Source organism: Brassica napus, chromosome C8 (assembly GCF_020379485.1).
Source record: "Brassica napus cultivar Da-Ae chromosome C8, Da-Ae, whole genome shotgun sequence".
Lineage (NCBI taxonomy): Eukaryota > Viridiplantae > Streptophyta > Magnoliopsida > Brassicales > Brassicaceae > Brassica > Brassica napus.
The window spans coordinates 37,428,212-37,452,140 of record NC_063451.1 but is presented as its reverse complement, the minus strand read 5'-3'; the positions used below and the strand labels follow the sequence as shown (position 1 = coordinate 37,452,140).

Below are 23,929 nucleotides of genomic sequence, written 5' to 3'. Positions count from 1 at the left end.
GGAGCAACGTGATTCAGTGATAGTATACAAAACCAAACCAAGTATGGTCCCAGTTAGGCATGGGCATAAAAACCGAAAACCGAACCGAAAAACCGAATCCGAACCAAAATTCAAAAATAACCGAACGGTTCCTATATTTCTATAACCGAAAAATCGAAACCGAACCGAGAACCGAATGGGTACCCGAATATCCAAAATAAAATTTATATACCTAAAAATATTAATTATATTTAGTATTAAAAATACTAAATATTCAAAACTTACTACTTATATACCAAACTATCCAAAAAAATCGAAATACTCTAATATTTTTTTATCTAGAGTATTTTAAATTATCCTAAAGAACCGAATTACCCGAAAAGTTTTTATCCAAAATATTAAAATTTATCTGAAATACCCGATTGATATTCGAAAAATCTCCAATAAATTGTTTTTGCCAGAATTATCCAAAATTAACCGAAAAAACCGGAACCGTAACTGAATTGGAACCACGAATTTATCGGATATTAATCGGTTCTTATAATTGTTATCGAAACCGATCCGAAACCGAAAAGAACCGAACCGGACCTGAACCGAATTTCGTAGATAACCGAATGGTTCCTATACCCCTATAACCGAAAAACCCGAAAACCGAAAGAACCGAACCGGAACCGAACCGAAAACCGAACGTCCAGGCCTAGTCCCAGTGCCCAAAGTTGAAAACAGAACTAAAGCATCACAAGAGTCTTATAGTACTTGCCCATCTAATTTCGTTTTGTATGTAGGTAGAGAGAGATTGGCCAGCTTTCTTCAAGAAGAGGTAAAAAAAAATGACGCTGGGCAAGTCTTCCATTATATGTGTATATACTGAAAGCAAAAGCCAGAGAGAGAAAATTTTGCTACTTCTTTAGAAGTACTCTCATAATCTGTCTCATATAAACAACTAAAGACCATATAGAGAGCCCTGCAGATACATAGAGCAACCCAATACCCGACGGTAATAGCCTCTCAAAACTGCTATCCCGGCTTGCAAGCAGTATGGTCAGCGCTATCATCTGCGTTGCAGTTTTCCACTTCCCCAAGCTATTTACAGCAACAGCCTAAAGAACATTATCAACGCCATTTATATGAGCAAGTACCAAAAGGAGCTCTTAGTTAAATGAATGCATATGAATATGATCCCATTTACCTTGGAAAGCTTGCCGTTTTGAGACGCAGCCCATTCTCTTACTGCTGACATAGTAATCTAAAGTGAAAAGTAATACGTAGTAGTTTAGAACCACGAACTGATAAGTGCAACTTACTTACATGATACAGTAAACTTTATATATCTTACCTCTCTACCAATAATGGCAATTGAAGGTACTGTCACTAACCACGGAATTGGTCCTAAGACAACAACGGCGTCCATAGGTTTCGTGCACAGCAAAATCAAAGTTGCTGCTACCATAAGCTGCAAACCCATAAACACAAATCAAAAAGACAAAACTTTTGATTCTATTACAACAAGCGCATCAGGTTCACTCACCTTATCAGCCACTGGATCCAAAAAAGCACCAAAAGCAGAACCTAATCTCATCTGAAAATGCACAACACCAAACCGTTAACCTTACCATTTAAAGAGTGGTAAAGAAGAAAAGTACAAAAATGAAGTACCTTCCGAGCAAGATACCCGTCAAGCCAATCTGTAATGGCAGCTGCAATGAAAAGACTTGTTGTGGCAGTTCTCCCCCACCAGCAATCAACGTAAAACGCTGCGTTTTAATAACAAAGAAAACGCATCATCATAGCAATCAATGTATGTACTGGACAATGTATTGCCTTAGATCTGATAATTAAATCATAAAACGAGAGAGAGTGAAACGTACTCGCGACGAGGATCGGAACTGCGGCTACACGGCCAAGGGTCAGCACGGTGGGCAATGTAAGCACTTTGGAAGATAGATGCGGCGGTGGTGGCAATGTCGACGAATCTGCACCGTCGCAACTGTTCTGATCCACCGTCACGGAGTCTTCTTCTTCGCCCATATCCGCCTGATCTGTGGAATTCGACGATCTCCCCCTTGAATCAACGTAAGGGCGGTGGCGAGTGGGCGACACCTCCCTCGAATCCGGAACCTAACGCCTTTATGCAACGAGCAACTGCCAATGATAATGCAGCGCTTGGAGATGCTAACGTGCGCTGACGAGGAAAGTAGTGAGATGGGGACGTATCGTGCGCCGTAAAATTGATGTATCGACCATTGTTATTGAAGCAAATGGCAATTTTTTTTGGTTTGCGTAATTATGGAGTGGAGTTAGTTTGGGCCTTGTGTTATTTATATATGTCAACTTTGCAATCTGCCGACTATCTAAATTTGCCTACTTTATATGGTGATGTGACGTTGTTGATATGATTTGTGTTTAGTCTAAGTTTCTCATGATGCCTTTTTGCTGATAATAGAGATTTTTTGGGACCATATTAACCCCTTGTCATACAGATAAATGAGGAAATTTTCTATTAATTCGAGTTAGAAAATTGAATTCGATTTTGCTTAACCAGAAAATTTAATTTGACATTATAAAATATCAACTTCTAAAATATCAACTTCTAAATGCAATCGGCACAATGTAAGCAAATATGATATCTCACGGTATTCATAAGGAAATAATTTAAGAGAAATCTCATTAATAACTGTCAAAACTAAGTTATTAATCTTCATCAAATTTATACATGAAACTTTGAAAGTCTATTTGATACAATGATACTGTACTAAACAAGTCGTAGTTAATATATGGAATGGACTGTAGTTAATAGTCGTAGTTATTATGATATTGATTGTTTTGCGTTTTACTAAACCTAACGTGAAGCGCATTTTTAAATGATGGATTTATACAAATCTCTTTTATATAGATCTAAGACAAGCTTTCCCTATAAACTACTTTACCAACTCCAAAAGCAATTGTCCTTTACCGACAAGTCGACAACCATTACCACCCCCATCCCAATTATTATCTTGCATTATTTTCTTTTAGATTTAGCTGAGAAATCAGGCTAGAACCAATGGGATATGATTTTTTTCAAATCAAATAATTTACTGAACATGAATACGCTCTTTGGTTTTTGAAGTTGTAGAATGTATAGATAGAGCCTGTTTAAAGTTTAGTGTTACAAAAAAAGACCCCCTGTTTAGAGTTCGATCATGCAATGTCACTTCTCGCTGCAAAACTATTATAAGCTATACAAGTTCAAAAAAAAAAACTATTACTATAAGCTATAATCAAATACAAAGATTTAATGGTAGAAAATTAAATTTATGAAAAAGAAAGATTAAATATACGAAGAAAAATACGTATTCTCAAAAACGATAGACATGTTTTTCAGCCATATAAAAATCTGACAGTATCTCTTAAAGCATACCAAATTTAAAAACTACTTACAAATTAACTCAAGCAAAAAGTAATAAAATTTTTGAGTTGATGCGCATGAAGGATAGGTGACACCATTTTTACTACTCTTTCAAGATTTCATTATCCATCTTTCTACACAGCTGATTAAACTAATTACCTATCCAGATTTTCTACAATCTTCAGCCATGATTCTGATTCAGTGCCACGTATTTGGACGGGAAAGGAGGACATTCGAGCAACCACCAAAATGGCTCGTTCTGCAGTATGAACCTCGCCTTATATAGCAATATCTCAGTACCTATTGTTTGACTTGGTTGCAACTTTCAGTTTTGATGCTGATCATTACATATTACAAAAAGTAAGTTACTTGATAATATGTTTTTTTTTTTTGCTTTTCTTTGAGTTTTAAAATTAGATGTGTTATTATTGATAGAAATATTGTTACTAATAAAATTCTATTAGTATTTTGTTTTTTCATAAAAATATTAAATTCAAATAAATCAATTCCAGTATTTTTAAGATTTAAACTGTTTAAAACAATGACATATAGCTGTTAGATATCTTTTGAGAAAACTACTTAGAAGATATTGGAAGACAACTCATGAATTCACTCACACATTTTACATCCAAAACAAGGAAGTGGTTAAAAAGTAGTAATCTTTTTTTTTTTTTTTTTTTTTGAACACATTTTTTTTTTTGAACACAGAAAGTAAAAATGAGAGAAAAAAACGTTTTGTCTGTGCGTCAAGGAATCGACGCAGTCAAAAAAAGGTCACGTGTAAATGGTAATAACCTCGTCGACAATCACGCTCTCTCCCATGTGATTTCTCCACTCCTCCCTTCTCTCTCTCTGTACTGCAAACTCTTTCCTCCTTCCCTTCAACTTCAGTCGCGTAACGATGATCAACTAAAGCTTTTGGATCATCTTTCTTCTCTCACCCAATAGATCTCCTCTTCTCCGATTAACTAATGAGGACCGCCGCCGCCGCCGCTGCTTCCAAGCCTCCCAATCCACTCGTCGCCTTCGAGCACAAGAGGTTTCCCCCCTTTCTTCTCTCTGCTTTTCTCCCGCGTATTTAGGTGTCGTAGTAAGAGATTCATGAACCTGCGGATTTTTCGCGGAATGTTATATCTCCTGATTCTTAATTTCGGCCTATTGTTTTGCTTGATTCGTGTGTTTATTATCAATCGGTATCGATTTTGATGTGGATTGATCTTGATTTCAAGTATAATGCTAGTGATTTTCGAGTTAATTTCAGTAAGAATAATGATAACTATTGCTATTGTGCAACAGGGATGCGTATGGATTCCCTGTGAGACCTCAACATGTGCAGAGATACAGAGAATATGTTGATATTTACAAGGTTCTATTTGCTTATGGCCATGCTATTATTTTGAAATCGTTGTTGCTGTGTGAAAGATATCAAACCTAGAAAGAAATACACGCCTTAACGTACCTGTACAACTACACATCTTCTTAGATACATTACCACAGGGTTGTAATCGTCTCTTTTTGGTTCTGGGAATGGTACAAGTAGCTTATTTACTTCTTATACTAATCAAGTACTCATAAGCCTTGTAATGTCACTCTTTGGTTACGAGCAGGAGGAAGAAGAAGAAAGGTCGGACAGGTGGAGCAGTTTCTTGCAAGATCATCATGCTGACTCCACTGATGAGCCATCTGCAAAAGAATCATCTGAAAATTGTCATGCGCAGTTTAGTGAAAGTGGGATAGGGAAAGAAGATGACAAGTTGGGTTCTAAGGATGCGACTCCTGATAATGCGAATGATGAAGATGGTTGCCCTGACGCAGAGAAGATTGTTCACAGAGTGCAGTTATGGACTGAGGTTAGACCGTCTCTGCGGTCGATTGAAGAGTTGATGAGTGTCCGTGTCAAGAAGAAGGTGGATTTATCAAAAAGTGAGCAAGAGGATCCAAAGGGGAAATCTTCACCCTCATTTGATGATGCCAAATCTTCCAAGGGAGCTTCTGAGAATGATTCTGAAGACGAGTTCTATGATGTTGAGAGGACGGATGTTCAGGATGGTTCTTCTTCAGATGGTACTAGTGTCTCTGGCATAACTGTTTCTGGTGATGCAACTTCTTTCTCAGTGTCTACATGTCCCTGGAAGGAAGAACTTGAAGTGCTCATCCGAGGTGGTGTACCTATGGCTCTGAGGGGGGAGGTAATAAATCTTGTCATATCTACATTGCTACCTTCTCTTTCTATTTGTTGTCATGCTCTAGCTCTATATCTATAGTTCATTAGCGTTAACTCTTGTTCAATCAAAATCTTTACATATTTTCAGCTATGGCAAGCATTCGTGGGTGTGAAGAAACGACGTAGCAAAGATTATTACCACGACCTTCTTGCTGAAGATAGTTCTGGAAACAGCATAGACCAGGAGGGTACGCAGCATGTTGATGAGAAAGGTTCAAATACAGAGTCCCTTGCGGTTGTAGAAAAATGGAAAGGACAGATAGAAAAGGTAGCACCGTAAAATTTACTGAGAGTGACCCTCACTACATACTCGTGCAGTGTTGGCTTGAAGTTGATTATCTTTCTTACGCCGTTACTTATATCAAATACAGGACTTGCCTCGGACGTTTCCAGGCCATCCCGCACTAGATGATGATGGTAGAAATGCTCTGCGGCGTTTGCTTACTGCTTATGCTAGGCATAATCCTTCTGTTGGATACTGCCAGGTATTGGTTCTTAACCAATATCATGATTCTTTATTTTAGTACCGGTTGTGGTTATTTAAGATTAGTATCTAGTTCATATCTTGTGTCAATATACCACTTGCAGGCTATGAATTTCTTTGCTGCGCTTTTATTGCTGTTGATGCCCGAAGAGAATGCCTTTTGGTATGTTCACAAAGTTGATGAATCTATCATTTTCAACTCCTACTATTATTTTTCTGTGAAAACTGAACTCCTTGGCTCTGTGTCTAGATTGTGTATCTATCACTTTCACTTGTTCCGGTTGAACATTAAATGTTCTTAGGCCATTCATTAGACTATTTCCCCCCTAAATCGATGTTTATAATCAGATATAATTTTCATTCGTAATCTTGTTTTTTTTTTGTGAGTAAAAGAACTCCTCGGCTCTGTGTTTAGTTTTTATATCTATTCACTTTCATTTTATTCTGCTTGTATTAACTGTGGACCTGTGGTTAGGCGTTGTTACACCTTTTTTTTCTTTCTAAACTGATTCCCCTGCTAATATATGTAATTTGTAGGGCATTGACAGGAATCATTGATGAGTACTTCAATGGTTACTATTCAGAAGATATGATTGAGTCACAGGTGACCATATGAGTTGTTTTATACATTTGCACAAATTTTGGGGCAGACATCATTTTAACATGTACCATTAGGTCCACCAAACTTCTGTTAATTAAAGTTACTGTATCTTGTATACGTATTGCAGGTTGATCAACTAGTTCTGGAGGAGCTGGTTCGAGAAAGATTTCCGAAATTGGGTTAGTGTTTCACAGATATCTTGATTCATATTACAAAACGTTCACAGTTTGTACTAATGCTCTGAATTTTAATGTCTACAGTTCATCATCTGGATTATCTTGGAGTGCAAGTGGCTTGGGTTACAGGGCCATGGTTTCTTTCCATCTTCATGAATATGCTTCCATGGGAAAGTGGTCAGGTTCTAAACATTGGAATAAAGCTGTCTTGTTTGAAATTGGAACTGTGTAGCTAACAATTAGCGACCGAGAACTCTATTCTTTCTAAATGTTTGGTCATCTTTCTCTTTGAAATTTGGGACTGAGAACCCACTTTCTTTCTAAATATTCGTCTACGTTATTACAGTTCTCAGAGTCTGGGATGTGCTTCTCTTTGAAGGAAATCGTGTTATGCTTTTCAGAACAGCACTCGCATTGATGGAATTATATGGTACTTGGTTGAAACTTGTTAATTTTTGATTTAAGTGATGTGTTTTGTGGACCTCCTAAATACATCAATGTCATCATCGATACTGCTCTAACTTATGCTTTAATTCACCTTAGGTCCTGCATTAGTTACAACGAAAGATGCTGGAGACGCTGTTACTTTGCTACAATCACTGACTGGATCAACATTTGATAGTAGCCAGCTCGTTTTAACTGCCTGCATGGGTTACCAAAACGTACATGAAATCAGATTGCAGGAACTGCGAAGCAAGCATAGGCCAGCGGTGATAGCTGCACTTGAGGAAAGATCAAAGGGGCTTCAAGCTTTTAGGGACTCGAAGGGCATTGCCTCCAAACTATATAGCTTTAAGCAAGACCCAAAATCTGTTTTGGTTGATTCTAGCAAAGTCTCATTGACAAATGGGAGTTTGTCTCGATCCGAGTCAGGATCAAGTAACGCGGATGAAGTGATAGTTAGCCTGACTGGTGACGGGGAAGTAGATCCTGTTCAAGATCTCCAAGCGCAAGTAATAGTTTTCGTCTGTTCTGTTGGCTTGAAGATGTTCCCTTTAGTATACTTGAATGCTAGATGATTATATCTGGCAAAAAGATAAGATAGGTCATTGGATACCTACAGTCATGGAGTCCCTTCTTAATGTTGTTTGACAACTTTTCCAGGTTCTCTGGTTGAAGGCTGAAGTCTGCAAGTTGCTTGAAGAGAAAAGATCAGCTCTACTTAGGTTAGTTTCTTTGCTCAATATATGAGTCGAGGTACAATTTCTCTCTCTCTCATTATTCCTCAATATGTAATGTCTCCCGATATTCCTATTCTATGGTAGAGCTGAAGAGTTGGAGATTGCTCTCATGGAGATTGTCAAGCAAGACAACCGGCGTCAATTGAGTGCCAAGGTATTCCCATAAGTTTGTCATGTGACAGCTCATTTCCCAACTATGCATATTAGCATTGTTACTTGTCTCTTATTCATCTCCTGAATACATGGTTGCTTTCCTTTCTCTTTCTTCATTTCCTGCTCGTTGCTCGTTCCTCATCTTTGTGCTGATCTCGTTCGAAGGCTCATCTGTGCTAAGTTAGTTTTGACATAGTCTTAAGATGTCAAATCCTACTTGTTGTGAATGTAAACATCAGGTGGAGGAGTTAGAGCAAGAGCTGGCAGAAGTTCAAAGACACCTCTCTGATAAGCAGGAACAAGAAGGTGCAATGCTACAGGTTTGCATTTGCATGATCGATTTGTTTAATTGTTTATTTTTTATTTGCTTATTGCTGATACAAATGCTGAGAGTAGTTGATACTTACACTTATGAAGGTCTTGATGCGAGTGGAGCAAGAACAAAAGGTAACAGAAGATGCACGAAGATTTGCTGAGCAGGATGCAGAAGCGCAGAGATATGCTGCTCAAGTCTTGCAGGTAAACACTTCGCGCTGACTCTTACTCAAAACTTGGCTAGGTTATTCAGGCTAAAGAGCTTTTACTGTCTCTGGTTATAGCTGTGACACACCTCCCATTACACATTAGTTTAGGAAAAAAGCTTTGTATCCGTATTGACCTTGTCTGTATGTTTCAAATGTTACTCTATTTCGTCTTCCTTGTTTTTGTCTCTTGTTATTATCTTATATAAAGAAAAATTAATTGGTATAGGAAAAATATGAGGAAGCAGTTGCTGCACTAGCTGAGATGGAGAAGAGAGCGGTGATGGCAGAGTCAATGCTTGAAGCGACTTTGCAGTATCAATCTGGCCAACTCAAAGCACAACCTTCACCACGGTTTTGTTCTTTTTACCTGAGACAAATAAATTGTGTTTTGAAGACCTACTACACATACGAAGCGTTATGACGTATGATCCATTCGTATTCTGAATGGGATACACACAGGTCAGGGAACCAAAGTCCGTCTACCAAAAACATCAATGATCAGTTACCGGAACATCCTCAAAGCAGGATCAGCTTGCTAGCACGTCCATTTGGACTAGGGTGGCGCGACAAGAACAAGGTTAGTCTTCTTCTTACACGTTAACATTGTCTTTCAAAACCAAATAGATTCTTCTGTTAATGACATCCACCATCATAATCATGTACGATCCATAATCAAAGTACTTGTCGTTTAATAGAGTCAATTACCTGCGATTGCAGAACACAACACCGGAGAAAACTGCGGAGCATGTTATTGAGGAAAAGCCAAAAGCAGCGGAAAAAGAGACCAACTCTGAACCAAAAGACGTTAAACTCCAAGACACTTCCTAGGTTATTGTAAGGCCTTTGAAGCTCTTTTTCACTAAATCTTCAAATCTTAGTTGGTAAAATTGTTAATTTCGAATTTGAAGTTTTGGACATAAGCTTTTTTAAATACACGTTCATTTTGTTGTTGGTTTGCTAAGCATATGAAAACAATTGTACTCATACCAACCATTTGCATCACAACATTTCATAAGTAACAATTTCATTATAGAACCACATTGGCGCAAAACCAAAAGAGTAACAAAAATGGATTTGAAACTTGGGAAACAAAGAGTCATATCTTCTCTTACACAAACTCTGAAACACAATTCGCATGGTCCTATTGAGAACACAATGGTGATCGGTAAAGAACACAAACGTCATCTTTAAAGATAGGTTACGCCTTCACCATTTGTAACCTCTCCAATGCGATAGGCAACATAGTCTCCATTATTGGCTTCTCCAAGTATTCTCAAAGCAGCCTCTGGGCTAACGACCATCACCATCCCTATTCCCAGGTTAAACGTCCTCCGCATCTCACTGTCTTCTATTCTCCCAGACTTCAACAACCCAACCAAAAAAAAAAAAAACAATTTCACGCACATGTAATCATGAAATGAAAGATGTTCTCTCAAAACTTCAATTTGATTACCTGTTGGATCCATTTGAACAATGGTGGAAGTTCCCAAGCATCAGTGTGGATAACAGCACCCAAACCGTCAGGGAAGACACGGGGAATGTTGTCTGTGAAACCTCCACCTGTTATATGAGCTATCCCTTTCACTCCTCCTCTGCTGATTATGTCAAGTACCTGTGTACATATAAAGAGAAAAGGAGATAGTCATGGAATGTGATCAACCTTTTGTTGACAAAAAAAAATATAAAGCAAAAACAAACCAACCTGCTTCACGTAAATGACAGTGGGTGCCATTAAAGCTTCACCAAGAGTAGTTGATCCTCCTGGAAGCTCATCTTTCAGCGAAAGACCGCTTCGAGCCACGACTCTGCAAAGGTCTTTTAGTTATAAGTCACTGGATATAGCCAACAAACTTACATTCTTCCTAGTGTCGTACAGTGACTTACTTTCTTACTAAAGAGAAGCCATTGGAGTGAACACCGCTAGATGGGAGGCCAATAAGGACATCTCCAGCGACTATGTTTTTCCCGTTTATAACAGAATCTTTCTTCACTATCCCAACTGCAAACCCACTGAGATCGTACTCTCCCTCTGCGTAAAAGTCTGGCATCTCTGCAGTCTACAAAGACCAACCAAAGCAAGATTATGAAAGCAAGGACGCATAAACTACACTTTCAAAAGCTAGGTGACTGTAACATACCTCTCCACCTAGAAGAGCACAGTCTGATTGCCCACAACCATCAACAATCCCTTTAATGACCTGGAAACAAAAGCATAACATTCTTCATCAACATCGAGTCTTTAAGGCAAATCGATCAAAGGGTAAAGAGAGATGAAGCAACCAATCATACCTTCTCTGCGAGGTCTACATCGAGACGGCTAGTAGCAAAGTAATCAAGGAAAAACAGAGGCTTCGCACCGGAAGTAACAATATCATTCACACTCATAGCAACCTACAACAACAGGAACACAATAAGTAATGAGTTGTGACAAGAGGACAGTATAAATAACGGTCACACTCATACCAAGTCGATTCCAATGGTGTGATGGATTCCAGTCTCAAAGGCCAACTTAAGTTTAGTCCCTACACCATCGGTCCCAGCTACGAGATAAGAATCACCTGCTCCTCCCAAAACACACATAGAAATGATATTTAAAAAAACGAAAACTTTCAACGTCTTCAAGGTTAAAGTTTGCAGCTTTTTGATACCTAAAGGAAAGAGACCACCGAACCCGCCGATTCCAGGAGCCATCTTCGCGATTCTTCTAACGAGCTCAGTCCCAGCATCGATATCAACACCCGAGCCTTTGTAACTGAGACTCTCAATGCCGTCATCTTTCTTCGACATTGATACACCATTTGTTCTTGTTCTCGTCTTCTGAGGGAAACTGACGGAGAGAGGTTTCGGAGACGACGGAATGGCGGAGAAGCGGTGTCGATTGATGGAACAGGAACCGGAGGAGAAGCAGCAAGTAGAAGATGAAGACTGCAAAAGCCTAGCTTCCATGGCTGAAACAAGAATAGAGTAATAATAATCAAACACAGGTTAAGCGAGTAAGATAAAGAGTTTAAAAGACGTCGACAGTGAAGAGAGAGAGACTGATATTGAGGCGACGCCGGAAAAGAACTGAGCAGAGTTTGTGTCTGAAGCTAAAACAAAAATAAAATTAAAACAAAAATAAGGGTTTTAAAACCAAAACCCTAACTCAGCCCAGTTTACTATTTGTGTTTTGTTTTTTGTTTTTTTCACTTCCACAATAAACATAACTATTATTTATTTCATATATTTTTATAATATTGTTTTAAAATCATAATACTTTTTTAGATCTGTAAATTAAAATTTTTATTAATAAATTTGGAAAATGATCTTACCAAGTTTTTTTTTTCTTCAAATGACTCCATATTCAAAGTACAATGATGGGTTTATTCCTCTACTAGGGGTGTCCGCGGTTCGGGCGGAATATTGTTTTATTATTGCTAAGAGCATGATTTTTTTTTTGGATAATGTAATTATGTTGTCGTTTTTATTTGTTAAGATCATTATTTGATGTTTTAGTGTGTTATGTAGTAGGTGATAAGTTAATATATTTTTCGTTTGTTTTTTTTAATAATGTGTTGTTGTGTGTATCGTACTTGTTAGTAGTCAAATGAGTCTCTAACGTAAACTAATATTGAATTTCAATAACTTTGCATCTACGAATTTGTTGATTCTAAAATTAACGGTTTCATCGTCAAAATTATATTATATTTTTTTTATATTTTTGAAAATTATAATTTTTAAGATGTTTTTTGCCCTCTCCCCATATTTTAAACTTGAGCCCTCACCGTCTATGTATTTCGTTACATTTCTGGTGTGCGGTGCTTCTCACCATCATTGGAAAAAGACTCACATTTTTCTCTTGTTCTTCTTGCCTTCTTCACCTATGAGATTATATGGTATTTGTTTGCAGATCGGGTTTATGAGTTTTCAGTTGCTCGGCTGCTTCCCACGGCATTGTAGGCTGTTCTAGTCAATATTGACTGCTCCTCTTCTTCCTTAGATTTCAGCTGATGTTAGGAACTGCATCTACTTGGTTGGGTCAGAGTTTATTCGTCTTTGATTTTGTATTCCTCGTCGTTGGCTTACCGTCAATAGTCTCTACTCGTTTTGGTTTTCAAGATCTAGTTTTTGGTGTTCTGACTTCTATGCTCTCTTTCATAACTCGAGGACGGCTCCATAGTTTTTTGATTTCGCTTTGTCTCCCTTTCCCTCTCTATTCTTGCATCTCTTTGCAGCTTTCATCGCATCTCTGGTGGCTCTCCCTTTCACCATGTTTGCCACTCGAAATTTGGATAATGTTTTCGTTCGTGTATGCTATGTGGGCTTGGAAGGTTATTTCTGGTCTCAAGTTTAGTCTCTGATTTTTTGGTGGTTGTCTTACATTCTCCCTCTCTCAAGTTGTTTCTTTTCTTTCCATGTTTTCCTTGGTATGGGTGTGCGGAGTTAGTCTCTTGGAGCTTTGGTCCTTTCTATCCAGAGCTTTGTGGTTTTTCAGTTGCATGTCGTCTTGTATGTTCTTGTTTAGTTTGTCAGGTGTTTCTTACTTTTTAGCTACTGGTTGTGATTCCAGTGTTTTAGGCATATATTTTCCTGCTTTTTGGTGGCTTTGGCCTTTCGATTATTATTCTCCCTGGTCCGCTTTCTTAGTTTATGCGTTGGTTGTCTAGTTTCTTATTCTTAATTTGATTATCTTATGATACTAATAGTGAAATAAATATAATTTGTAAATGAAATAATAAAAATTAGTAAAAATAATAAAATGATGAAAAATCTTGCTATTTTTAGGTGTGAATAAATTAAATATTTAAAATATATTTATATTATTTTATTTATTTCTTGAATTTTAGAGACCAATAAGTGTGAGAAGGATTAGATAATACACAATTAGAAATTGATGGAGAAAATTGCAATAATTTAAAGAAAGAAAAATTTAAATACCAAAAAAAACATGAAGACACATGTCAGCAAACCCCCATTCCACATGTTATAAGAAGGGAAAAAACTAACTTTATATATATAGATTAGGTCAAAGAAGAGATGCATATTATAATACCCTTTTTTCATTTTCTTTTTGCTTTGAGTGAGGCTTAAAAACAAAAAATCTTTTAACATTGTCACATGTTTATGGTCTTGTAGGGAAGATTTCGTTTGCTATATAAACTTGCTTCCAATCCCTTCTCAAACAACTACTTTGACAAATACAAACAAAAAAGATAAACAAACACAGTTGCAAACATTTAACGCCATAAATAAATACAAAGAGTCACACACATATCAACGTTACTAATTCACATCAAAGAGCCATGTTTATCTTTCCCTGCTTCTTCACTTGTTCCATCCCTCACATTCCTACAACATCATCACAACCAAACCAAACAAATGTCTTTTAGTTCAATCCAAAGTTGATATATAAGAAGATAGAGAGCCCTTGGAAGCTTTTACCTCCAAGATGATGTTAGGTTCCTAGTTTTCCTATCTAGCTGCAGATTTTCCAGCGCTGCTGAAGCTCTCGTTACCTCTTCTGTCCCATCTTCACTCTCATATCTCCAACTGTGTTCCTCTTTTATGTACCCAAAGGTAGGGCCTGAAAGAATCTTATTGAAATATTTGGAATCAACATAGAGATTTCAAGAAGAAATAGATAAGGAAATGATGACTCACCCGATGCTTGGGATGCAGATACTGACCTGTACATTAATTTAAAGATAAGTAAGTCAAGCATGTCACACTTAGAAGCAGCATGAAATAAAAAGAGTTAAGATGTTTGATTTGGCATGACATTGGTGTTGATGAAATGTGTACCTTCGTTGAGGAGGTAAGCTATCAGAGGCAGATGATCTACGAGGAGGGTTTCTGGAGTCAAGGCTTGATGAGGACTCCGTTTCTGACTCTCTCCTTGAACCGCCACCACCACCTATAGCCTGTGTTATACTGTTATGTTCCGAATAAATATTCAAACAAACATGAAAGACTGATCACTAAGCTGACTAATATATGGTTTTACTATAAACTTGAAGAATCCTTCAAGAACATCAAGAAGCTGAAGAAGACTACTCTCAAACTAATACACTCTAATCTACTTAGAAAAAGTGTATGAACAAAGTACCAAAAGACAATTTGTTTGAAGTATCATTGTAAACAGAGAGCATAAGTTATGTGCTGTGAAGACAACTTCAGAGGGAAGAAAAAGAAAGAAAGGAGAGTACCTCAAACTTGAAGAATCCATCAAGAACATCAAGAAGGAGTGGTTTGCTACCTCCGTTTCTGTTGAGCTCATAGCCACTGTTGCTACTAAAGTCGCGTAACTCAGACTTCCATGAATCTTTTGCCTTTTGCATAGGTTTCCAGAATGTTTGCAGATCGCAAGATAAAGTGAGAAAAGTTCATAGACAATGGAATTAAACATAATTCAAAGAAAAGGAGTTTAGTAGATTACCAAATTACATTCTGGCTGATAAACTTTGAGTGTGTGGTTTAGCTGCGCCCAGTCCAAGTATTCACATACCAACGCAGATAGCAACCTGCCTGCATTTCAACAAATTGAGATCAAGATGAGCTACTCAACTGGAGAAAACCCTCAAGCTTCATAAAAAAAAAAAGAAGCTAAAGACCTGAAGGAGAAGCGTGAAGGCGCCTAGCACGATCATTGCAGTTTCCCAACAAAGCTGGAGGCAAGCCTTGGCTGTTTTGAATCACTCGATCCTCTTCTTCAATTGCTTCAAACACACTCGCACGTAGCTCAGCCTAGAAAAGAAGGGGGAACTAAGGTTATATATAACCCTCCTTTTCAGATTCCAACACCAATGTAAAAGAGATAAAGACTTGTTCAAACTGACACGGTAAAGGTTACAACTTTATTAATTCTAAAGACTTGAGGGGGATTCACATGAATGCATAACTAAGACACTCGATCTATTAGCCAAAGATCTGGGGAGGAAGCAAGAAAGTTTCTTTCTTTCTTTTGTTTGAGTCAAGAGAGGAGAAAAGGGGGTTACCCGAATCTTAGCGAGGACACCTTTCTTCTCGAGGGTTCGAGTGACCAATGTCTTGAGATCCATCATCTCTCTCGTGTAATCGTCCATTTCGATACACGAGGCGCTCCCTGCTTCAGACAAAAGAGTTACTTTTCAAGTTTAAAATGAAAGAAAGAGAAAGAAGAAGAGACGAATGAAATTCAAAAAAAGAAATAGCGCACTACTACTGACAAATTTTTGATTAGTTCCAACTCAAATCTCTGTTTTGGAACTCTAAACAAAAACTATTAACAGATATTAGTATGTTTTCTTCTGAAATAAATTTTTTTTTTTAAAAGTGTGAATTTTTCAAATACCTGGCAACAACAACTGATTGTTGTTTCCTCCTTTGATTGTCATCTCAAAAACAACTTTAGTAGTAGTCACACTAATACGATATTTTCAGACAAACCAAAGTTTCTTAAAGAGACATAAGAGAAGTTCAGCCAAAACATGTTACAAAAACAAAAAGGATAACTCAAAAATCATATGACTATAAGCTGCATTTGATTAATCAATCATTCCCTTCTTCTTTTTCATTTCTTCCATCCCTCACATTCCTACCACAAACACAAACACAAACACAAACACAATTCAGATCTCTTAGAAACACAAGAGTTATAAGAACAACTTATCTTATTAGCTTTAGAAACTACTCAAAACTAAAGCTCTCAATATGTTTCTCTTCGATCATATGGAACACCTCTCCATTAGACTTATATTTATATGAAAGACAATTCCCTTTAACATGTGGGATATGGAAAACACAAACCTAATCTAAATAGAAACTTCTTTTTCCTATTTCTAGGTTTTTTTATTATGTTTATCTTAACATATTAAACATCTAATAATATGTTAAGTTTCCACAAGCTTGGAATTATCCAACATTCACCCCCTTAATTCCAACTTGAATTAGGGAGATCAATTTCTTGAACTCCGATTAAGCTCCTCATTTGCTTGAACATAATCCTTGCTAATGGCTTGGTAAGGATGTCGGCCTTCTGCTCAACACCCGACACATGCTCCACTTCGATCTGCCCGTTCTCCACACACTCACGAATGAAGTGATACTTCTTGAGTACATGCTTACTCCTTCCATGGAAAACTGGATTCTTGGTTAGAGCAATGGCTGATTTGTTGTCGATCCTAAGCTTGACTCTCTCGCCTTCTTTGCTTAGTATCTCACTCAATAATTCCTTGATCCATATAGCTTGCTTCGCTGCTTCTGTTCCTGCCATGAATTCTGCTTCACATGATGAAAATGCAACCGTCTGCTGCTTCTGCGACGTCCAAGTAATCAGTGATGAACCGTAGTAGAATGCATGTCCTGACGTGCTCCTCCCGTCATCGAGATCAATGTTGTGACTGCTGTCACTATAACCAACGACACTCCTTGACCCATCTCTCTTGAAGAACAGACCGTAGTTTGTTGTTCCTTTCACATACCGCAATATGTGCTTGATGGCTTGTCCGTGAGAGTCTCTCGGATTGTGCATGTATCTGCTAAGAACACCTACTGCGTAACACAGGTCGGGTCTTGTGTGAAGTAGATACCTCAAACATCCTATGATTCTTCTAAACTCGGTAGCATCTATCTCTCGCTCATCTTCAGCTTTTGAGATCTTCAAATTCGCCTCCATTGGAATTTGAGTTGCGTTACACGCTTCCATCTTTGTGTCACGCAGGATTCCTTGAGCATACCTCTCTTGTTTTATTCTGATTCCGTCTGCTCCTTGAATCACCTCTATGCCAAGGTAGTACGTTAGCTTACCTAGATCTGACATCTCGAACTTCTTAGACATCTCCTCCTTGAATTGCCTAATCACCTTAAGTGAAGTTCCTGTCACAAATAGATCATCAACGTAGATGGCAATGATCAAGACGTCTTCTCCTTCAGTCTTGCAGTACACTGATGGTTCCTTCGTGCACTTCTCAAATCTCATCTCCTTGAGAACCTGATCAAGTTTCACACTCAATGCTCTGGGTGCCTGGCGTAACACATGCAACGTCTTGTGTAACACACAAACTCGATCCTCTTATCCTTTCTTCTCAGGACCAGTTGGTCTATCTACAAGCTCCCATATCTTGTTTCTTGTGATAGACTCCAACTCGTCTTCCATAGCTTCAACCCAATCTTCTTCACAAGATAAGTTGAACTCATCTGAGGCAATCTCTCCTCCTCTATCGGTGCATCCTAGATTGAACACATCTGAGGCAACCTCTCCTCCTCTATCGGTGCAACCTAGATTGAACATAGCTGAGGCAAGCTCTCCTCCTCTATCGGTGTGAGATCTTTTGAACCGATAGAATGCCTCATGATTATCTGCTGTCGTTGGTGGTGCGGTTTGTTCACTCAAATCTCCAAGCAATAATCTTAATGGCTTTGATGTACGAACCATGGCCTTAGTCAGGAGTGAGTCTCTGGTTTGCTTCCCTGCGAGACATGTGTCACACACGCCTTCTTCGTGTGTTACACTCGGGAATGAGTGTCTCGTTTGCTTCCCTGCGAGACATGTGTCACACACGCATTCTTCGTGTGTTACACTCTGCATTCCTACGACCATCTCCTTCCTTACCATGTTGTTCATCACTCCATAGCATATATGTCCTTGTCGAGCATGCCACCTCCATGTAGCATCTACGTCCCTGACATGTAAACACTCCGGGTAGCTTATCTCCATAGGGGTCTTGTAGAGACGGTTTGGAGATCTTGTCACACTAACTAGCAACCTTCCATGCGAATCTGTGAGCGTTAAGTAGACATCTATCATGTTAACCTCACATCCGTTTTCTGTTGCTTGCCCAAGACTCAATATATTGTGCTTCAGATCGGGTATGTAGTATATGTCCTTGAGTGCCTTCTTCTCTCCAGTCTTGCACACAAAGGTAACCACACCCTTTCCTATAATGTCAACACACGATCCATCACCAAACTTCACCTTCCCTTTGGTGTTGAGATTCAAACTCGAAAAGAACTCCTTGTTCCCTGTCATTGCTCGCTCCATTATCCAAATACCAGATACTTGCACTGCCTTTGTCGATATCAAGATTCTTTGGAATCACCTTATCTTCGTTCAAAAATACCACCTCGTGTACATAGAGTGCATCAGCCTCTTCTGCCTCGTTTAGGTTGGTTTCTTGATTCTTCTCTGTCTTTTTGGGACAGACAGTTGCGTAGTGACCAGGCTTGTCACATCTCCAACATATCAGCTTTGAACGATTCTTCTTCGAGTTGTTATCTTCGGTGTGTGACGCACGGTTTTGGTTGTGTGACCTACCTCGACCTCTGCCTCTACCGTTCCGTCCTCTTCCTCTACCACGGGAATTCTCATAGCCCCTCTGACTATGCTCTTCATTGTTCGAAAACATCAGTTTCCCTTGGTCTTCTTTCTGAGTTTCTTCTCCTACACGCTCCTCGTACGCCTTAAGCCTTCCAACTATGTCTTCAAACCCCGTCGAGTTGAGATCTAGGACTTGCTCAAGTGATGCTATGATCTGGATATACTTGTGTCTTGGAAGACCCTTCAAGAACTTCTTGACCATCTTGGATTCTTCTATGTTTTCTCCCAACGAGGTTGCTTTGGATGATAGGCCCGATATCTTCCCCGCGAAGTCATCGACCGTATCTGCATCATCCATCTTCAACCTATCAAACTCCGTCATCAACGTCTGAAGTCTCGCCTCCCTTACACGATCAGCTCCTAGGTGTCGCGACTTGATGGCATTCCAGATCTCTTTTGATGCGGTTTGTTCTCCCACCTGGAGAATCAAAGTCTCTGGAACAGATTGAAACAAAAGAGCTATCGCAACATCGTTCTTCTTTTGATCATCTGAACCGGGTTCGATTGTGTCCCACACTTCATGAACACGTAGTAGAACCTTCATCCTCATCGACCAAACTGTGTAGTTTGTCGGTGACAACATCGGACATTGGATGGATGTAGATCCAAAGTCCTTCGTGCGTGGAGCCCTAGTCACGTCAGCCATCTTGCCGTCGCGATCTCTTGTTCACAAGCACCAGGATCTTAAGCTACAACTTAAGCTTAGATCGAGTCTCCAACCTGAGGCTCTAATACCAATTTAGATCTCTTAGAAACACAAAGAGTTATAAGAACAACTTTTCTTATTAGCTTTAGAAACTACTCAAAACTAAAGCTCACAATATGTTTCTCTCAGATCATATGGAACACCTCTCCATTAGACCTATATTTATATGAAAGACAATTCCCTTTAACATGTGGGATATGGAAAACACAAACCTAATCTAAATAGAAACTTCTTTTTCATATTTCTAGGTTTTCTTATTGTGTTTATCTTAACATATTAAACATCTAATAATATGTTAAGTTTCCACAAGCTTGGAATTATCTAACAAACTGATTGTTGTTTCCTCCTTTGATTGTCATCTCAAAAACAACTTTAGTAGTAGTCACACTAATACGATATTTTCAGACAAACCAAAGTTTCTCAAAGAGACATAAGGGAAGTTCAGCCAAAACATGTTACAAAAACAAAAAGGATAACTCAAAAATCATATGACTATAAGCTGCATTTGATTAATCAATCCTTCCCTTCTTCTTTTTCATTTCTTCCATCCCTCACCTTCCTACCACAAACACAAACACAAACACAAAAACAAAACCATCAACACATTCAACCTTATTCCTTTTTTTTTTTTTTTTTCGCATTTCAAACCCAACTAGTCAAGAGGTTTACCTCCAAGACGATGTCAAGTTCCGAGTTTTCCTATCCAGCTGCATCTTTATCACCTCTTCTATCTGCAAAGGTCTTATTTGGTATCAGATATCATAAAAGAGTAGAGATCTTTTTTTTTAGTGAATCTATAAGCTGTAGCTACTTGTTGTTTTTGCCATGTTTCATTGAGTTTTCTCTATCTGCGAACTCGTATCTTTGTTTTCTGATTTATGAAAAATAATTAAGTTTTGGTGGCATTTGAATGAGTCCTACAGCTCAACTACATTTTTATTTTCTACACAAGAGAACTGCTACACCTATCAGCGTCAGGATTTGCAACAGGAACTTGTGTTGCGTATTATTGCCATCGATTAATTAGAAAAAGGAGGAAATAGTTATGGTTAAGCATTGAAATTCAACAAAAACACATTTTTGAATCATATTTCACCATCCCAAAGCTCTTCAAGTGTCTTGTAAGGACTCATAGTCTCATGAACGAACGATGTACCTTGGACCAACCTAGCTATAGCTGTCAAATAGGTGCAGTGACCATTGGTTGTCTATGTCCAAATATAAATGGGTCTATTTTGGTGACATCCATTTGTCCATACGGATTATAAATGGACAAGAATCATAAGACCAATGGGTAATGGGTGTTAATGGATTTGGACTATGTGGATGCGGTCGGTCCAATGGTCACAAAAAGTTAGAGTTTCTAAAATTTAATAAAACCATAAAATCAAGTGTTCTCGCTAAAACAGCAAAAAGAATTTTTCCGCCACAACCGCAAACTCATTTCCTGCCAAAACCACAAAATCAAGTTTTCCCGCGAAAACCGCAAAATCGAGTTTTCCCGCCAAAACCGCAAAATCGAGTTTCTCCGCCAAAACCGCAAAATCGAGTTTTTCCGCCAAAACCGTGAAATCAAGTTTTTCCGCCAATACCGCAAAATCGAGTTTTCTCACCAAAACCGCAAAATCGAGCTTTTCCGCCAAACGCGCAAAATTGAGTTTTACCGCCAAAACCGCAAAATTGAGTTCCCCCCCCCCAAACCGCAAAATCGAGTTTTCCCGCCAAAACCGTAAAATCGAGTTTTCCCGCCAAAACCAGAAAATCAAACGTGTTTTCTTTGCAAGATTGGAAAATCGGGTTTTCTTGGCAAAACCCAAAAAATCAAGTTTGTCCGTCAAAACCGGAAAATCGATTTTTTCACCGAAACCGCAAAATCGAGTTTTCCGCCAAAACCGTAAAATTTGTAGGCTTATAGATTAAAACTTAAACTTTTTTATATGGTCCATTATGGACTTCATGGCAGCCCATGTAAACATAGGTGTTAGTGGGTCTAGTCCTTAATTGACATGGTTCCTAATGTACATGGTCTGTCCACAAACAATAAATGGATAAATGGATATGGGCTAATGGACGTGGTCCCAGTTTACAGCTTATATGTGTGTACCTTCGCAAGCTATCAGAAGCAGATGATCTGTGAGGAGTATTTGTAGACTCAAGGCTTGATGAAAAATTTGTTTCTGATTCTTTCCTTGAATTACCATCATTCATGATCTCTGTCTTGCTCTGTAAGGAACAGAAAAAAGAAAATGTTGATCACTAAACCTGAGCAGAAGAGAAAGACTTTTAACCTCCTAACTAAGACACCTAAGAACAAAAGTTATGTACTTGGAAAGAGGTGAGGTATGAACTACAAAAGTACAAATTTGAGCTCAAGGCTTGATGAAAATTTTGTTTCTGATTCTTTCCTTGAATTACCACCATTCATGATCTCTGTCTTGCTCTGTAAGGAACAGAAAAAAGAAAATGTTGATCACTAAACCTGAGCAGAAGAGAAAGACTTTTAACCTCCTAACTAAGACACCTAAGAACAAAAGTTATGTACTTGGAAAGAGGTGAGGTATGAACTCAAAAGTACAAATTTGAGCTCTTCTTAGAGGGTGGTGCATGTTTTGTAAAGATTGAACACCAATAGAATGGAAAATGAAAACGTATACATACATATGGACAAATGGAACAAAAAAAAGGAGAGTACCTAATATTTCAAGAATCCTTCAAGAAGGAGTGGTCCGCTTCTGTTGAGCTCGTAACCATTGCTGCTAATAAAGACGCGGCTAGTTCAGACTTCCAAGAGTCATTTTGCTATAAAGCCTGTAAATAGGGTTTCAATCACAATGTAGATGATAACAAGATTAGTAAGAACCTCAATGTCCACACACACACATACACACACAGAAGAAGAATGAAACATATCTTAACATCTAACAGAAGAAAACACACAAATTACCTATCTGAATGATAACAACTGAAGTGAGAAAGAGAGAGACATAAAAGCTAAAAACTTTGGTTCAAGACCTGAAGGAGAAGCATGAAGCCGCCTTGCACGAACGATTACTGCAGCTTCCCAACAAAGCCGCAGTTCTCAACCACTTTATCATCATCATCTTCAATTGCCACAAACACATTCGCACGTAGCTCAGCCTACAAAGCAAAGCAACTGATCCATATAACCTCCTATCCTTGCACTAAAGAAATAATTTAATTTGGGACTGGAAGAAGAGTAACTCTAAAGATTCAATTGGATCGTTGAAGGATACACGAACACATTTGAGAGTTCATGGATTCTAATAACTAGGGAGATGATTAGAAATGTGAAGTTTGGTCCAATTTTGTCAAGCATATGACAAAGGAAGAATACGTACTTAAGGTTATGGTAGAGAACTTGCTGCTTCTTTTGTACAGATAAGGTCGCATTCAAACTAAAGATGTAATAAGAATCATGAATAGCCGGTGGTGTTTGACTATCTATAACAAGATGTGAACATGATGAGTAAGTTACTTAATTAAGTTTTATAAACTCAAAACTATGACTCACTGTTTTTTTGTATACACAAATGGAAACATTAGAAACAATGAGGTGGTTAAAAGAGGATTCGTTTTCACACTCAGATTGGACTAGTGACAAGAGCATAATGCCATTCGAATTAAAGTGACCATGAAAAAAGATGCATATAGCATTAGAAATCACTTTTCAAGTTAATCATTCATCCGAATACTTCTAGAAGATCCATGCACTAACTTTCTTTGTCTAAATTATGCTTTCATGAGAACAAGTGGTACTTCTTTTTGTTCACTCTACTGTTTACTTACTTTTACTTAAATTGGCAGAAGTTCTTCCAGGCTTAAACGAACCTTATCTGCACCACTTTCTTTATATGTGAGATTGATTCTCTCTTAAACATTCCCGTACAATATTCGCAGGGATCAGATGAAGAGTGCATAATATTCGTGTATTCACCCTGGAGCGTACTATATATGTAGACAAATTTAATTATACCACAATCATGCATATATACGGTGTATGCAGGCAGCATATATACTAAGGTAAAATACTACATGATGAGTTATTTCGGTTGACGTTTCCACCAATCCTATAAATGCTATTTTGCATCACTAGTGCACTGATATGAGTGTCTAAGCTTAAGTGGTTAATTAATAACATAGATGAGACAATCTAAAGATA

General features: G+C 38.2%; 4 protein-coding genes and 1 long non-coding RNA gene across 10 annotated transcripts; 1 reads left to right on the top strand and 4 right to left on the bottom strand.

The window, feature by feature from the left end:
• Window positions 1-810: 810 nt before the first annotated feature.
• LOC106433980 (CDP-diacylglycerol--glycerol-3-phosphate 3-phosphatidyltransferase 2) lies at window positions 811-2,275 on the bottom strand. Its single transcript, XM_013874823.3, has 6 exons — window positions 1,848-2,275; window positions 1,636-1,733; window positions 1,508-1,558; window positions 1,316-1,432; window positions 1,169-1,225; window positions 811-1,079 (listed from the first exon to the last, which is right to left on the bottom strand). Exons 1-6 carry the CDS (start codon window positions 2,005-2,007, stop codon window positions 879-881), a joined length of 684 nt encoding a protein of 227 aa, XP_013730277.2. The 5' UTR covers window positions 2,008-2,275; the 3' UTR covers window positions 811-878.
• A 1,877-nt stretch (window positions 2,276-4,152) lies between these two features.
• On the top strand, window positions 4,153-9,694 carry LOC106434001 (rab GTPase-activating protein 1). The gene is made up of 18 exons (XM_022707946.2): window positions 4,153-4,406; window positions 4,664-4,733; window positions 4,975-5,556; window positions 5,680-5,859; window positions 5,963-6,076; window positions 6,180-6,238; window positions 6,613-6,679; window positions 6,804-6,855; window positions 6,937-7,029; window positions 7,199-7,282; window positions 7,396-7,805; window positions 7,957-8,018; window positions 8,118-8,187; window positions 8,426-8,506; window positions 8,604-8,705; window positions 8,937-9,061; window positions 9,170-9,287; window positions 9,428-9,694. Exons 1-18 carry the CDS (start codon window positions 4,339-4,341, stop codon window positions 9,536-9,538), a joined length of 2,448 nt encoding a protein of 815 aa, XP_022563667.2. The 5' UTR covers window positions 4,153-4,338; the 3' UTR covers window positions 9,539-9,694.
• A 23-nt stretch (window positions 9,695-9,717) lies between these two features.
• On the bottom strand, window positions 9,718-11,898 carry LOC106434005 (phosphoribosylformylglycinamidine cyclo-ligase, chloroplastic-like). The gene is made up of 9 exons (XM_013874841.3): window positions 11,750-11,898; window positions 11,359-11,658; window positions 11,174-11,268; window positions 11,000-11,101; window positions 10,849-10,908; window positions 10,595-10,767; window positions 10,413-10,515; window positions 10,164-10,322; window positions 9,718-10,071 (listed from the first exon to the last, which is right to left on the bottom strand). Exons 2-9 carry the CDS (start codon window positions 11,654-11,656, stop codon window positions 9,898-9,900), a joined length of 1,164 nt encoding a protein of 387 aa, XP_013730295.1. The 5' UTR covers window positions 11,657-11,658; window positions 11,750-11,898; the 3' UTR covers window positions 9,718-9,897.
• A 1,921-nt stretch (window positions 11,899-13,819) lies between these two features.
• Window positions 13,820-15,961, bottom strand: LOC106433990 (protein TONNEAU 1b). Of its 6 annotated transcripts, none has more exons than XR_002660544.2 (8): window positions 15,685-15,884; window positions 15,301-15,433; window positions 15,126-15,214; window positions 14,896-15,018; window positions 14,492-14,610; window positions 14,351-14,376; window positions 14,132-14,283; window positions 13,820-14,041 (listed from the first exon to the last, which is right to left on the bottom strand). XR_002660544.2 is itself a non-coding variant. In XM_022707897.2 (8 exons), the coding sequence occupies exons 1-8, from the start codon at window positions 15,769-15,771 to the stop codon at window positions 13,978-13,980; spliced, it is 786 nt and encodes a 261-aa protein (XP_022563618.2). In that variant the 5' UTR covers window positions 15,772-15,961; the 3' UTR covers window positions 13,820-13,977. The 6 variants fall into 6 exon arrangements, 4 of the variants coding, with proteins under 4 accessions (XP_022563618.2, XP_022563619.2, XP_013730286.2 ...); XR_002660545.2 differs by having other exon boundaries at window positions 13,820-14,038; window positions 15,685-15,883; XM_022707897.2 differs by having other exon boundaries at window positions 14,492-14,603; window positions 15,685-15,961.
• A 3,866-nt stretch (window positions 15,962-19,827) lies between these two features.
• LOC106433995 lies at window positions 19,828-23,583 on the bottom strand. The gene is made up of 4 exons (XR_002660879.2): window positions 22,762-23,583; window positions 21,854-22,557; window positions 20,419-20,480; window positions 19,828-20,308 (listed from the first exon to the last, which is right to left on the bottom strand). It is a non-coding gene; the product is annotated as an uncharacterized LOC106433995 (long non-coding RNA).
• Between the last annotated feature and the right edge of the window lie 346 nt (window positions 23,584-23,929).

Coding starts and splice junctions, on each gene's coding strand:
- LOC106433980 (XM_013874823.3), bottom strand. CDS start 2,007: ATGGGCGAAGAAGAAGACTCCGTGACGGTGGATCAGAACAGTTGCGAC. Junction 1,559..1,635: donor ACGGGTATCTTGCTCGGAAG/GTACTTCATTTT, acceptor GTGCATTTTCAG/ATGAGATTAGGTTCTGCTTT. Junction 1,433..1,507: donor TGGATCCAGTGGCTGATAAG/GTGAGTGAACCT, acceptor ATGGGTTTGCAG/CTTATGGTAGCAGCAACTTT.
- LOC106434001 (XM_022707946.2), top strand. CDS start 4,339: ATGAGGACCGCCGCCGCCGCCGCTGCTTCCAAGCCTCCCAATCCACTC. Junction 4,407..4,663: donor GTCGCCTTCGAGCACAAGAG/GTTTCCCCCCTT, acceptor ATTGTGCAACAG/GGATGCGTATGGATTCCCTG. Junction 5,557..5,679: donor CTATGGCTCTGAGGGGGGAG/GTAATAAATCTT, acceptor ACATATTTTCAG/CTATGGCAAGCATTCGTGGG.
- LOC106434005 (XM_013874841.3), bottom strand. CDS start 11,656: ATGGAAGCTAGGCTTTTGCAGTCTTCATCTTCTACTTGCTGCTTCTCC. Junction 11,102..11,173: donor ACACCATTGGAATCGACTTG/GTATGAGTGTGA, acceptor CTGTTGTTGTAG/GTTGCTATGAGTGTGAATGA. Junction 10,323..10,412: donor CTGTCATTTACGTGAAGCAG/GTTGGTTTGTTT, acceptor ATATGTACACAG/GTACTTGACATAATCAGCAG.
- LOC106433990 (XM_022707897.2), bottom strand. CDS start 15,771: ATGGACGATTACACGAGAGAGATGATGGATCTCAAGACATTGGTCACT. Junction 15,215..15,300: donor CCTTCACGCTTCTCCTTCAG/GTCTTTAGCTTC, acceptor GTTGAAATGCAG/GCAGGTTGCTATCTGCGTTG. Junction 14,284..14,350: donor ATCTGCATCCCAAGCATCGG/GTGAGTCATCAT, acceptor TATTTCAATAAG/ATTCTTTCAGGCCCTACCTT.